This window comes from Mustela nigripes, chromosome 4, assembly GCF_022355385.1.
Source record: "Mustela nigripes isolate SB6536 chromosome 4, MUSNIG.SB6536, whole genome shotgun sequence".
Taxonomy (NCBI): Eukaryota; Metazoa; Chordata; class Mammalia; order Carnivora; family Mustelidae; genus Mustela; species Mustela nigripes.
The window spans coordinates 115,547,121-115,562,828 of record NC_081560.1 but is presented as its reverse complement, the minus strand read 5'-3'; the positions used below and the strand labels follow the sequence as shown (position 1 = coordinate 115,562,828).

At 39.8% G+C, this 15,708-nt stretch overlaps 1 protein-coding gene across 7 annotated transcripts in view; it reads left to right on the top strand.

Moving 5' to 3' along the window:
* RYR2 (ryanodine receptor 2) overlaps positions 1–15,708 on the top strand; it is a 739,709-nt gene that overhangs the window by 470,671 nt on the left and 253,330 nt on the right. For all 7 annotated transcript variants that reach the window (XM_059397367.1, XM_059397365.1, XM_059397366.1 and 4 more), the window contains 2 exons: positions 9,463–9,671; positions 11,833–12,007. In XM_059397367.1, the coding sequence (XP_059253350.1) occupies positions 9,463–9,671; positions 11,833–12,007 (384 nt within the window). The remainder of the gene's footprint in view (positions 1–9,462; positions 9,672–11,832; positions 12,008–15,708) is intronic.

Sequence of the window (15,708 nt, the reverse complement as noted above, 5' to 3'; positions counted from 1 at the left end):
CTCCCTTCTCCTCTCCATCTCCCCATGTCCTCCATGTTATTTATTATGTTCCACAAATAAGTGAAACCATATGATAATTGACTGTCTCTGCTTGATTTATTTCACTCAGCATCATCTCTTCCAGTCCCGTCTATGTTGCTACAAAAATTGGGTATTCGTCCTTTCTGATGGAGGCATAATACTCCATAGTGTATATGGACCACATCTTCCTTATCCATTCATCCGTTGAAGGGCATCTTGGTTCTTTCCACAGTTTGGCGACCGTGGCCATTGCTGCTATAAACATTGGGGTACAGATGGCCCTTCTTTTCACTCCATCTGTATCTTTGGGGTAAATACCCAGTAGTGCAATTGCAGGGTCATAGGGAAGCTCTATTTTTAATTTCTTGAGGAATCTCCACACTGTTCTCCAAAGTGGCTGCACCAACTTGCATTCCCACCAACAGTGGAAGAGGGTTCCCCTTTCTCCACATCCTACTTTCTTGTTACTTATGTGAATTTCAAGAAGGGAAGGAGTTCATATTTATAAAATCCTTGTTTGGGTTTCACGTTACTTCCATATTTCAGGTCATCCTCCTTTCCATTTGCCTTTAATACATAGTTATGCCTAGTTCTGGAGATTAAAAATGAGTAAAACTGTTTTTGCCCACAGATAGCTTTCAGGGGAGGCAAGGAAGAGAGACTCTAAATTGTCAACACCACTCTATGGTGTAAGCATTAATCGTCAAGTGTCACAGCACAGAGGGCTTAACTCAGCTTGCTGATGTCGGAGTGGTCTTCGTAGAAGTATGTTGGTTGTCTGTTGCTGTGTAACAAATTCCCCCCCTAAAACTTAATGACTTAATGAACATTGTTATCTCAAAGTTGCCATGGTTTGGAATTTGAGAGTGAATTAGGTAGTTCTGGCTCGTGGTCTCTCTTGAGGTTGCTGTCAAGTTGCTCAGGGAATCAATTATCTAAAGACGTCAGTGGGGCTAGAGGATTTGCTTCTAGGACAGCTCATTTGCATAATTGTTGGCCAAAGTATTCCGTTTCTGTCTGGCTCTTAGTAAGAGGCCCAAGCGCCTTGCCAGTAGACCACCTCAGAGAAATGCTTGAGTGCCTCCACACAGCTGACTTCCCCCAGTGTGAATAAGAGATAGTGTGAGGGGGAGGCATCAGTGCCCATTACAATTACTTCTGCCATATTCTGTTTGTTACATGTGAATCAGTAAAGCAGCCCACACTCAAGCCCACACATTTTGAAAGGCAATGTGACAAAATATTTGAAGACGTGTTTTAAAACCACCTACTTTACCTACTTAAAAGTAGGTAAAGCTAGGGGAAAATATAGAAGGATGAATAGAAATCAACCAGGTTCCATGTATTCCAAGAGAATGACATGTCAAAACGCTTGGAGCCACAAGGGGGCATTGCATGTGGGATTTCAGCTTGGTGTGGCTAAATGTAGAGTTTGAGAAGTGGCAGAAAGTGAAGTAGAGGAGGCAGAGATTGAAAAAAAGTATTAAGGTTTTTTTCTATTAAAAAAATTAATCTAGTGACTCTTGGGAGAATGGGTTGAAGGTGAACGTAAGTGGAAGTGAGGACAACAGTTTGGCAGCGATAAAAGAAGTGTAGATGAGGAGTGTTGAAGTTCTGAGCTTAGGCAATGTTGTGCACGGAGAGAACAGGCCAGAACCATTTGACCTGTAGAGGTAGAATTTGCAGAAGGACAGAGGGGTGTCAGGGATGGTATCTGGGCTGGTAGATGTCAAGTGCTTCCACATTCACAGGGAACACAGGAGTCAGAGCAGGTAGAGATGGATGTTGGGGAGATGCCAAGTTTGACTTTACACACGTTGAATTGGGGCACCTGAGTGACTCTGTCGTTTAGACATCCGAGTCTTGATTTCGGTTCAGATCATGATCTCAGAGTTGTGCTGTACATGGAGCCTGCTTGAGATTCTCCCTCTCCCTCTATCCTCCCCCCCCTTCTCTCTCTCTCTCTCTCTCTCTGTCTCTCTTCCTCTCTTAAAAAAATAAAAGTAAAATAAACATGTTGAGTTTGAAATGCATGCGAGACACTAGACAGAGCTACCTACTACCCATAGGTAAGTATAAAGCTGAGACTGTCTGCTAGAGAGGAAGAAAGGGTTAAAGAGTTTGTTTATTTATTTTTTAAATGGGAGATATTTGGACATTTTTATATGCTAAGGGAAAGAACCAGCAGAAAGTAGGAGGTTGAAGATAAAGAAAAGGAGCTGGACAAAATGGAGCATCTGGGAGGGTGGGGGGTGAATTCAGAGCATGGAGGAAGGGACTGGCCTAATATAATAGGGAGAACACTTGCTCCCCTAAGTTTGGTAAAAGAGGTAAGGATTGAAGGGAATGTAGAAACCCGTGTTCATGGAAAGTCAGGATGAAGCCCAGGGAATTCTTGCTACACGGGTCCTATTTTCTGTTGAAAGATAAAATGAGCTTATTTGCTAAGGGGGCAGCAGCGGGAGAGGGCTGGACTGTGTTGGAAGCCTTGAAGAGAACAACGAAGATTTGCCGAATGTAGAATTCTAGGTTGGCTTTTCTTCTTTTCCCTTCACTATACATGTCCTCCCTCTGCCTTCTGGCCCCCCGTGTTTTCTGATGAAACACTGGCTGTTACTCTTATAGAAGATCCTTGTATGGGATGTGTAGCTTCTGCCTTGGTCCTTTCAAGACTGTCTTTCAGTAATTTGATTACAATGTGTCTAGAGTTTGCCCTATTTGGATTTTGTTGAGCTTCGTGGAACTGTAAATGTATGTTAGTCATCAAATTTGTTTCTCTAAATATTCTTTCTGCCCTTTTCTTCTCCTGCTGAGATGTCCATTATATGTGTGTTGGCACACTTGATTGTGTCCCATGGGCTTCTGAGGCTGTTAATTTTTTCATTCCTTTTTTTCCCAGTTTTTCATACTTGGTAATCTCAGTGGATCTATTCAGTTTCATTGATTCTGTCTTTTGCTAGCTTAAACCTACAGGTGAGCCCCTCTAGTAGACTCTTAGTTTCAGTTATTGTACCTTTCCAGAACTCCTATTTAGTTCTTTTCTATAATCTCAGTTTCTTTATTGATATTCTCTATTTGGGTGAGACATCATTCTCCTACTTTCCTTTTGTTCTTTAGACATGATTTGTTTAATTCTTTGAACACATGTAAAGTAGCTAATGAAAAACCTTTGTTTAGTATCAGGGACAATTTCTGATTTCGTTTTTTCCCCTGTGGGATTCATACTTTGTCTCTTTGCAAGAGTTTCTTAACTAGTTTTGCACACCTTTTTCTTTTTTATGTGTGGCCCTGGGAGTCTGTGTTTCTTTAGCCTCATAGTCAACTAGGGATTGGGCAGAGACTTCCTTAAATGTCTGGCACTTGAAGTCTCCCAGTCTTTGTTAAGGGAGGGGCTTTGTGTGCCTGTTGGGACAGGCCTCCAACATATCACCAGGCACCTTCACTTACTGCAGATCCTTAAGGTATCTCAGTGGTGAGAACTTATGGACTTCTCAGGTCTTTCCTAAACACGCACGCGCGCACACACACACACACACACACACACTCTCTCTCCTGGACATGAATGTGGCATTCTGGATTCCAGGATTACACTGGAACTTTTCACAACCCACATGGACATGTCATTCATCAGTTATTCTTTTTCAGTTTTTGGTCATCTTAATGTTTGCCTCACTGCTTAAGTAGCTGCAGTGTTAAAAAATTGCCTCTGATGATTGTTAGCAAATGCCCTTGGGGAAATGATTGTTTGCTCTGGACAAACAAAGGTCAAATAAAGAGAAGCCTTGCAAATGGGATTTCCCAAGAACTACCATTAAAGGAAGATAATGATAGTTATCTGTGAATGAGCTTTGGAGGAATTCTTCTTCTCATCTCAGCAGCTAGGTTGCTGATTTTCACTGTAATGGAGAAGCTGTTGGTTTTCAATGTGCCATGTAGCTAGAGAGAAGAGGATAGCACCAAAGCAAGTTAAAACCCCAGTAAGCCTGCTGTCCTTACAAATGTTCATCCACTTTAATCAAAAAATGTCCCAGCTTGTTGCCAGACTTTGGCTAATTTCCAGAACTCTGAAAGTTGATTTTGATGGTTTTTTTTTTCCAGTGTTCTTGTTGGTTTTATAGAGAAAGCTTTTTGGAGGTCTTTACCCTGCTGATGACACTCAACAATAAAAACTAGAAATAGCTGTTTTGTGTGCTGTAACAGAGAGCTAGTTGCGAACAGATAAAAAGATTGCAGAGAAACGTTAATGGTCTCATTTCTGTTGGAGACCGTGAGCTTGTCTAGTAGTGGTGCCAATCTGTCGTGTGCCTACGCTTTCCAGCAAGCTCAGTAGAGCAAGTATAGATGTTGAGGAGAATGAAGAACCTGAAATCAGACAAAGGTTGGGGTTGACAGCAAATAAGGAGAAGAGAAATAGGGCAGAAGACATCAAAAGCTATCTAGATAAGGAAGGGAAACCTAGGAAGAAGTTAATGTGTTCCAGGAGTGAATATGTTTGTGCAGGAAATGAGGAAACTAGGAGGGAAAAGTAGTGATCAGAGGATGGCATGGTTTCTGAAAGTTAGGAATTTAGAGAAAACCATTGGTTGTTGATTGGCAAGGTTGTCTCCCAGAGTTTTATGAGCAACAGGCTAGTGTAGTGTACTCCACAGTGAAGACTGAGGTCCTGTTTCTTGTCCCCCAGGTGTTCCCATATATAGTAGAATGCCTTCCTCGTAGTAGCAATTATTTTCTAATTGAAGGAATCAATAAGGGGATAAAATGACATTTGATTTAGGTATTGAAGGAATCAAAATGTCAACAAGTAGATAATAGATGAGGCAGAGCATTTCCACCAGAGGGAAAATATATATGATGTAATTAAGTGTAGAAGGCATTGAGGGATGATTGGTAGTCTAGTTGGGATAAATTATGAGGTACAAGTTGGGAGAAAACACTGCTGGTTGAAGGTGACGGATTAGGACAAAATATGGAATATCTTGAAAGCCCAGCTAAGAAATGTGGATAAATTTGTGCAAGGAATTCTAGCCCCAGGAAGTTTTAAAGCAAAAGCTTGTTGTGTGATCACAGTTTCCAATAGCGATATAACTATGGCAACAGTGGGAAGGAACAGATTGGAGGGGGAGAATGCTTGGAGGTAGAGAGACCAGTTGGGAGGTTTAGAAAATTTGTGATTTTTCAGAACAAGGATGGTGAATGTGGAAATTAAAAGATAGATGTGAGAGATTATGGAATAAAGCAAAATATTTCTGGTGATCCCTGAGATAAGATTAAAAACATAACCGGCTGTGCTGTCCTTGCTGACATTAAAAAAGATGTTAAGGGCTTACAATTTTGATAACATTACATCGAGCTCTGTGTACTTAAATCAGGGTAATAATTTATTTTCTAGTTATCACCTGAATGCTTACATATTATACCTTGAATATGAACTCAATATGTGAAATGTACTATCTTTGAGTAGTGTTCTAAATAACATTTTCAAACATTTGAAAAACTAAGTTATTCTTACTCTACAGCTTTATCAAGGTTTGACTTGTTTGATTAGAAATAATACCAGGAAGTTGAAAAGATGACTGGTTAGTATCAATAATTTTAAAAATTATTATGTAAGCACACCTGAAGGATTTTAGATATTTTAAAAAATTTTTAGATATGTATAAACTTTTTTATTTTATTATTTTATTTTATGAAATTTTATAAATTTTAAACATATCTAAAATTTTTGAAAAAGATTAGCCTGCTTTCCTTCATAGCTTAGTATAAGTAACTTTCATATTTTGATCTTGACCGCCCCCTAGTGGTAAGTATCTTTTAAAAGTAGGGTTTGGAGTACAGCATGTATGGACACTTAAGTCCCATTTGGTCCGTCATTGGTGTGTGCCCTCTTAGTGCCAGGATCCCTGGGGTCCTGGGAACACAGGATTTTATCAGGCTTTACTGTTTATCTAAGATGGTTTGTTAAAGGCACACTTCCTGAATTTCTTCTTTGAGTATCAGTATTCCTGATAAAATTCACCAGGAATACATCTGCTAATGGTTCATTCTTTTAAAATGTCAATTATTATTATGTTCTTTATAACAATATAAGAAAATAATCTAAATATACTTACGTGAGTTATAATCACCTACCAAACTTATATGAATATGTTTAAAATTAAGGAAAGCATAAGCATGTTTGGGGGAGAGCTCAATGCCTTTGAGACTAACACTGCCCATTAGGTATATGCCTGGGCTCCTACATCCAGGCTCAGGAAAGCCTTTGTTCCTAGTTTCAGTCTCACAGTACTTAAAGAGCCCTACTTTGTGTCCAGCAGATTGATGTTACAGGGTATGCAAAAGAAATTGTTACAGATTACCTGGGATCTTTGTGTGTATATGTGACTTCTGTAGATTCAGATTTCCATTTAATAATGGAATACTAAATAATTAGTATTTTATCAGAAAATGGAATGCTAAACTGTTGCTTCTTGCAACCATGATTGTAAGCTTCTCTAAAGTAATGTAAAAAATAAAGACTTGGGAACCATGAATCCTACAGACATTTGGAGGAAGTCCATGGAGGTTACAAGTCCCTTGCATAATGGTGTCTATGAATAATATGTGTATTTCCAGTTCAGGTCGAGTCTTATCAATGAGAGTAAGAATAATGCGGCAGCTAAGGTCAGGAAAAAAAATACAAAGTCTAAGAAATTCCACATTGTTACCTGGGATTGATGCACATTTTTCCATATGCTGCCCCTTATTTTCATTATCTGTATGTAGAGATAATTCATGGTAAATCTTATGACCAAGAGAAATTTGTAGTGGCTTTGAAGGAAGTCATCTGTTACATTTTTATACCAAATTTGCCTTCCAACATATTTGATTTAAGCTCATATTAAAATTTGTTTGCTGTCCTTGAAAACACTATGCATGTGAGTGGAGTCCTTTGGCCTGGGAACAGAAAGAGGGAAAAAAGAACCTATGAGTTTTTTAGTATTTTAGTTTTCTAAAGAACAAAGTATTTTATCCTTAGAAAATTGGGAGTTTGATTTATTAGTGCATTCTAGAATATAATTTATAATTTTCATCTGTAAATGTTGACATAATTAAAATTATGGATAACTACACGAGAGCTTTTATCTTTCATTAAAAGTAACTTCCAAAAGTCCATGTGGATCATGGTTTAATATTCAATTCAGGGAAGGTTGCAACCATGACTTAAGGAAATAATGGATCAGCATGCCGTTACTTCAGGAAATATTACAATGGAAAATTTGACTTCAATTTTTTTACTACTGTAATATTTAGAATTGCCTTTTTTTTTATAAGTAGGCTTCACACCCAATGTGGGGCTCGAACTCATAACTTTGAGATCAAGCATCGTGTGCTCTACTGACAGCCAGCCAGGTGCCGCTAGACTATTTTCTTTTCTTTTTATTTTAGAACTTTTTAAAAAGATTTATTTATTTATTTATTTATTTATTTATTTATTTGACACAGAGGCAGAGAGGCAGGCAGAGAGAGAGGGGGAAGCAGGCTCCCCACTGAGCAAAGAGCCCAATGCCAGGCATGATCCCAGGACCTTGAGATTATGACCTGAGCCGAAGGCAGAGGATTAACCCACTGAGCCACCCAGGAGCCCCTAGACTATTTTCTTAATACCCATAACTGCCTCTAAGTATCATAAAATCTGATAATATTTTTTTCCTCAAAAAGCAGTTTGCTCTCCTATCTCTCAAAAATCATTGTTACTAAGTAACAGACATGAGAGTTTTTCTGTCCTTCACCATAGAGATGTTTCTCATTCAGGCTCCTGTCCACCCCCAACTGCAATGTATTAGAAGCAAACTATTTTCTCTTCAGAGGATTTCGTACATGCAGCGTGCTCCATATACTATTACGAATGTCTGTTTTTAAACTATTAACGCATTTATTTTTCAGCAAGATGTTTGAGTGTACAGCATGATGTGTGCGTGCGTGTGTGTGTGTGTGTGCGCACGCGCATGCAAGGTGGCATTGGGATTTGAGGCTGTCGCTGCTGGAGACACAGTTGCTTGGAGCAGACTTGGTTGGGGTGTGCATGGGTGTGCAACTGGGAGAGGAAGGTGGGACAACAAAGTGTTGCTTATTCAGAACCTTAACCCAGCTTGTGAAAGATTTATCAAAAGTTACAGTTCACCTGTATGTCCTGCAATCAACAGAAACATCTTAGTCCTTTGTTTCTTCTCTCTCTCTCTCTCTCTCTTTTTTTTTTTTTTTTTTTTTTGTCCTTTGTTTCTTAATGCCAGCCTGATCTTCAGTAGATGATCTGGCTCTGTGTTTATTGGTGCCCTTGAAAGCTTATTGGAATTATTTTTATAGTTCTTGTTTGTTCATATCAAATCAGTGGTTAAGCAGATATTAAACTTCTATTATTTATAAGATCGTTCCCAGCTCTTAAAAGGAGAGCGCATGAGAACTAATATTTAACCAGGACCTGTTGACTCTGTGCCTGCTATTGGAGGCAGAGTGGAAAGGACACAGGCTGTTGCATTAGGGAGCTTTAGAATTCTTCCATTTGTTCCTCCTGTGACTTTGGTCAATATCACTTAAATGTTCTCTTCTGTCTAACCCAGATCTGAGCTGAGCTGACGGTATATCCTTTGACCTATCAGCTCAGTGGGCCCTTGTCCTCATGCCCTGTGGTTTCCTAGGGGCTTATGTTCTCATGGCTGTCCTGGCACCAGGCCCCTTGGTCCGAGGTTTTGTGTTTCTGGCATTTCCAACCCAGGTGCATCTTATTTTTATGAATATGTATATTCTCCCCCCCCCCACCCCGCTCCCAACTTAGCACCACACTAGTCCTTGATGTTGACTTGACCCTTTTCTTTTTCCCTCAAAACTTAAACACAACATTTGTGTGTGTAGCACATTATGGTGAAGATGTGAGACATTACCAGAGCTTTGCCCTTAGTCATCCTGTCTGGAGAATTAGTCAGTGGTTACCCTTCTCTGCTATTTATCTCTTTACCTTGTTGCTTTCTCTCTCCTCCTCACCTTCGAGCTGCTTCTTCCTTCTCCCTCACCCCCGAATGTCTCTTCATTTCTTGGGCAGAACAGTTCAGACCTCTTTCATGGGCTTCCCATCCCTGCCCTCGAGTTCATCTCACATCCCCCTGCCAAACCACCAAGAGGCTGGGAGGTTTCTCCTGCAGTTAGTTCCCTCTCCTCCCTTGCACTGTTCCTGAGGTTCGGCAACCCTTCTCTCCCCTGGAAGCCCTGTGCTTTCCCTTTCTCCAAGCTGGTTCCATGATTTGGTGTCTGATCAGGTATATGAAAACACATCACAAAATGTGAGCCAGGGTAAGAAAGACCGGTTGCCATCGTCCCTGGAGGTTCAATTAAAGACGCTCTGTGATGTCCTCCCTCCTCCTTCAGTTTCTGGTCCAGTGACCCCCCAGGATCTCTTTCCCTTCACAGCTGCCAGAGCGGAGGTGTGTAGCGGCACCGGGGAGCGGTTCCGAATCTTCCGCGCCGAGAAGACCTACGCTGTCAAGGCAGGAAGGTGGTATTTTGAGTTCGAGGCAGTCACTGCCGGCGACATGAGGGTTGGCTGGAGCAGGCCAGGTTGTCAACCTGACCAAGAGCTTGGCTCCGACGAACGTGCCTTTGCTTTTGATGGCTTCAAGGTGAGCAGACTGTGCTGAGCCCTAGACGCCGAAGTTCGTAGGTTCCTGATTCTGTAGGCTGCGGTCTCCTGGGGCGGGTCCACCTGTGGGTGCCTTCCTTACCGTTGCTCCTTTGGGGAGGACAGCAGAATTAGGACTTTCTGGAGCACCAACCTGGAAAAAAAAAGCCCTAGGGAAACTCTTGTCCTTGTGATCTCAAAACATCCCCCCCTCCCACCCTTGTAGTGAAATTCAAGAAGTAAAACATTGCTTCTCCATTGTTACCAAAAAAAAAAAAAAAAGAATCCTCTTTGCCTGTCCTAAGTGTTAAAAATGCATATGCTAACAAATTGCATGCACTTTGACATAAGCAATTTCGTAGAAGGAATTTATCTTCAAGCAATGATAAATGGTAGGTACACACATTTAATAGCCATAAGAACACTTGAGACAGTGTTGTTTAAAATCACAAAAAGTTTTCATTTTCAGTATTAGTAATTTTTCTTAAGGTCTTAGGGTTTTCTTAAGGAAGCTGGTCAGGTGCTTGTTTTATTATGTACTTAGAGATTATATAAATGTTTAAAAATTATTTTATATGTATAAAATATTTTAAAATACGTATATATGAATCTAGCTACAGTAGGATAATGATAGCCATTTTTGATTGATAAAATTATATTTTATTCCTCTATCTTATTTTTATTCTCTTATTTTCTTTGTGAATTTGCATTCCTTCTCATTATGGGAAAAGTTACTTTTAATTGAAAAAGGAAATTAGCATAAATAAGCAATCATAAGAGATTTGACATTTATACATATCTCATGTACTGAGGTATGCATGTGTGGGGAAGCATTTCTAGGCTAGAAGTTAATATTGTGTCTTCTAGAATAACTGACCTACTTTGTTTTTGAAATACCACATTTCCTGAGCCTGTTTTTCACTTCATATGGAAAATTTAACATCTTTTGATACGTAATTCACTGGAATAGATTTTTTAAAAGTATAGTATATTGTGCTTGGGAATAATCATATCATTGCTTTGCATTGATGACTCTACCCCCTTACATATCAAGTCATGGTGGAGGCGATTCTTAAGAGGAAAAATGAGCAGATATATTTGACAAAATAATACAACTAATTGTGTACCCATAAATCAGTGGATTACATTTAGAGATTCAAAAGTCACATTATCAAAACTATGTTCGAGATGTATTTCTAATACTAGATTTCACTTATGTGTATAAGACGTTGGCGTGTATATTTAATCTTTGACTCATTATTTAGGTAAATATCTTTTAGGTTTGATTTGAAGCTTTTTTGGTTTTGATATATACTGAAATGCCTCAAGATTTCTATTCTGTTAATCTATCAGTGCCATTCATTCCAAGGAATGGAATTTTGTTTCAAAATAGATGAAAATTAGAATGTCATTTTCATTAATAAGTTCTCAGCTTCCTTCTCTATTCACAGTTCTTTGTATTTTGGGAAATAGAGAAAAACAACCCATATCCTGGGATGCATTTATTTTAGTGTGACAAATTAATTTCTAAAAACTTAAGTTTTTTTTTAATAAAGTAAAAAAAAATTTTTACTTTATGAAAGTAAAATTTTACTTTATTTTTCTTTCATAAAGTAAATAATTTTTAATAAACTAAAATAAGTTCATTTTTTAATAGAAAGTATGTTGGGTCAGGTTTTTTTTTTTTTAAAGATTTTATTTATTTATTTGACAGACGGAGATCACAAGTAGGCAGAGATACAGGCAGAGAGAGAGGAGGAAGAAGGCTCCCTGCTGAGCAGAGAGCCCGATGCTGATGCTGGGCTCGATCCCGGACGCTGGGATCATGATCTGAGCTGAAGGCAGAGGCTTTAACCCACTGAGCCACCCAGGCGCCCCTTGGGTTAGATTTTTAAAGTAATTGTTTCTCGAAATAATGAAATAGCGTTTTGGTCTTCCCTCAAAATTCAGTAATCTGATATTAGTGTGAGGGATTCAGAATTGCTGGGCACCTCCACTCCAGCTAGGGCATCAGGCCACACTGGTGGGTGCAGTAGAACTCCGTCCTTCCTCCTGCTGCATTCGTAGAAGGCGCTGCAGTGAATCATGCCCGCAGTGGGGGTTTGATGTCTGGGTCTTGTTCTCCTGGCTTTTCCCGTGACAGGTGACTCTTCTGTCCCTAGGCCCAGCGGTGGCACCAGGGTAATGAGCACTATGGGCGCTCTTGGCAAGCCGGCGATGTTGTGGGATGTATGGTGGACATGACGGAGCACACCATGATGTTCACACTGAATGGCGAAATCCTTCTGGATGATTCGGGCTCAGAACTGGCGTTCAAGGACTTTGATGTTGGCGATGGTAAGTGACCTGCATTTGGCGTTGCTTTCAGGTTCGCAGCGTGAATGGAGCGAGCATTTGCTCTCCTGCTTCATAACCAGCCATCTTTGAGGGTGAGTGGCAGACGAGTTGCCGCTGTAAATTGCAAGGTTGCCATATGGCTTATTTGATCAGACACCCTTGAAATTGCTTTAGCAGAAACGCTACCTCCACTACTTAGCTAGGATTTCAATAAGGTAGAAATGGCTTTTATGCATGTGAATAAGAAAATAAATGCCAGGCGCAAGGACAGTTTTCCACAAACGTGAAATTTTCCCTTAGAACTTCTGTGTATAATCAGTGGCTGATGGCTCCTTTCTGTTCATTCATTTCACAGAAACGTAATGAGAACCTGTCACGGGTCAGGCCCTCTGCCGGATGCTGAGATGACAGAGATTAATAAAACATTGTCCTATTCTTGTGTAGATTACAGTATACCAAAGGAAGTCAGCACTGGAGTGCTTTCTGTTAAGTAGAGAAGCTCTAAATTGATGAACATTCTGTGGAAACACAGTGCAGGGCTCTGAGATGACCTTGAGCAGGGTTGTAAAGGGAAGGTGAAGCCCTTTGTGAAACAAATGAAGAATGGAAGAGGTTTGATTCATTGGAGTTACACTTCCAGGAAGGTGGCCACTGGCCTCTTGGGATTATTTGAATTCACATTAGTTGAAATGAAAGAATGCTAAAATTGAGTTTCTTAGAGACACTCATTCCTTTTCAAGTACTCAGTGCCCACCTGTGGCTAGTGGTAGCACGTAGCACCAATGGTGAACACTTAGAGCATCACAGAAAGTTGTATTCGATGGTGTTACTCTAGAGCATGTAATTAAGACAGTACAAAAATACAATACCAAAAAATGAACAAAACATATAAGTGTCTCATTTTAAAATGAACACTTTTTTTTTTTTTTTTTTCAAAATCGCTTTGTTGGATGGTTTTTGGGTGGCTCAGTTGGTTAAACAACCGACTGTTGATTTCAGTCGGCTCAGGTCATGGTCTCCCGGTCCATTGAGTCCCAGGAGCCCTGAATCTGTGTCCTCCATGTTGATCTCTTGCTCAGCAGGGAGTCTGCTCCTCCCTCTGCCCCTTCTCACTGCTCATGCTCACTATCTCTCAAATGGATGAATAAAATCTCAAAAGTAACTGATCCTCAAAACGTTAGTTCCCTCATTATTTGCGTTAAGTTCTATATTCATTCATTAGTAAGCTTGTAAGCAGGTATGACCATCGTTTCTCAAATATAGATTTGCAAAAATGGTAGGAGTTCTACATTTTCTTTAAAAGATTGTATTTATTTGAGAGGGTGGAGAGGCAGTGGGAGAAGCAGCAGCAGACTCCCCACTAAGCAGGGAACTCTATGTGGGGTTCAGTCCCAGCACCCCAAGATCATGACCTGAGCCGAAGGTATCCACTTAACCAACTGAGCCACCCAGGTGCCTCAGAATTCTATAGTTGTGTAACTTAATTTCTATTTTGCAGTGTATCTCTGGTGGAACTGTCACTCTACCAACCCATTACCCATCTCCCTTTCTGTGTGATTGTCTTTATGAGTGTTAATATATCTGGGAGAAGGTGGGAGAGGGGCTTTTTCTGTGTTTTCTGTCTTTATTGTTAGATATGACCTGAGCTTTTAATTTTTTTAATCGGTTGTTTAGAAATTATTGTATGCTTTGCCTTCCTTTGTTGGAAGGAAGTGCCTGTGTGAGCTCTGTTTGCTTAATTGTGCCACATAGATTCAGAGTATGGTGTTAGAATTCTAAACAACGTGGAATGCCCGACCATACTATTTAAGCACATAACAAATGTTCATGCTCTTGGTGGCGCTGTTGCAAAGACCAGTCAGTCACCATTGTGGAGGTGAAATAGACTGAGCTCGTCTGGCTGGTATAGTCTATAAACGTTTATGACTTTACACTTCACAGAATTTTTTTAAAATTTAAAAAATGACTCTCATAGTTGGTATCACTATGAGAGAGTTCATATAGCATTCTCATGAGTTGTTTGAAAATTTTATGGTGAATATTGTTGGACTTTGGTTTGAGGTGTTGGAGGGGTATATTGGTCTCCAAGGCAGGTTATTATTTTCACGTAGCCATGATCCTTCGCAATTAACTTCATAGAGGCCACTCGTAATTCTAAATTTTCTTCCATAAAATGGAATTTATCCACACCTATGATTTGAAAATGCTTTTTGGAGTGGAATTTTCCATTTACCTGTCAATTAACTTCACAGAGCTTACTGAAAAATAAGAAATTCGATGGACCTGCTCTGTGTAACAGGAGGCCCTGAGATGGGCTCCTTAATTTACCCGTCACCCTTCAGCGACAGTCCTCGAGACAAATGGGGCTCAAAAGAGCAAGTATGAAAGGCCACAGGGATATGCTGCTCTTGCCAGAGTACCACAAGGGCCATCCTTGGAGCCAGTCTGCTCAGAGGGATCACGAAGAGGAACTTGAGTATGGTCAGCCTCAAACATGCCACTTCTTCTGGAGTCACTGAGATGTGTGTGTGGTTCTCTCAGTCCATATGCAGTTAACTAATCAGGAGTCATTTCTGTCACAAACCATGTTGCCTATAGTGGCTGACATTCATATTGTTACCCACAGAGTTCTAGTAGCCAGCCAAACTAGGACACCTGTCCCTTAGCAAGAGCCTGAAAGGAGTTCTGATTGAATCTAGTCTATCTTAGTAAAGCCAGAGATGGTTATCTCTAATCCAATTTGGGACTAAAGCTTTTTTTCTTTTTTAAGTAATCATTTTCATATGAAACATTTTTTGATACACTTCCTCAAGAGCTCCATGGAGGTGATTCTTACCATTTTTGATGGGGGACAAGAACAGGGCTAGTAGAGATTGGAGATATATATATATATATGTATTTCCATTGATCTTACCACATAGTTCTTTTGATTGCTTTAATAACCAGTGTATGTCTGAGTTCACTGTCTCTGTAGAGATAAGGAGGAATTAACGCAAGCCAAATCAAGCATGGCACAGATATAAAGACATGTAAGAAGAATTTAAATATAGAACACTTACAAAATCTTTTAGTACTTTAGCAATTACAGTACATTCCTGTGTTAGGAAGTGTGGTGTTGTAGGGGAAAAAAGAAAGAAAGAAAGAAAGGAAGAAAAAGAAAAAAAATTCTGTCGTAAATTCTTTTTCAAACTTGTGATATGATAAGAAATGAAATTGGAAGTGATGATGAGAACTGGAATAAAGGGAACAACAAATCTATCATTATTTGCAGATAATGTAATTATTTGCAGAGAAAACTGAAGAATCTATAGCTTTTACTAGGAATAATTGAAGCATTTAGCAAGTTCGCATTTCTATGCTAGATGCAAACCTGAAACTAGATTAAAGAGAAGATAGCATTCACAGTAACATCAGGAATTTTCGAATTTTCAGTAACTAGTTATCACCCTAACAGAAGGTGAACAAAGTATTTACAGAGAAAATCATTAAACTTTATTGATAGATAACTTTGTTAAGAAATTTATCATACAGGGACGCCTGGGTGGCTCAGTTGGTTGGACGACTGCCTTCGGCTCAGGTCATGATCCTGGAGTCCCGGGATCGAGTCCTGCATCGGGCTCCCAGCTCCATGGGGAGTCTGCTTCTCTCTCTGACCTTCTCCTCATTCATGCTCTCTCTCACTGTCTCTCTCTCAAGTAAAT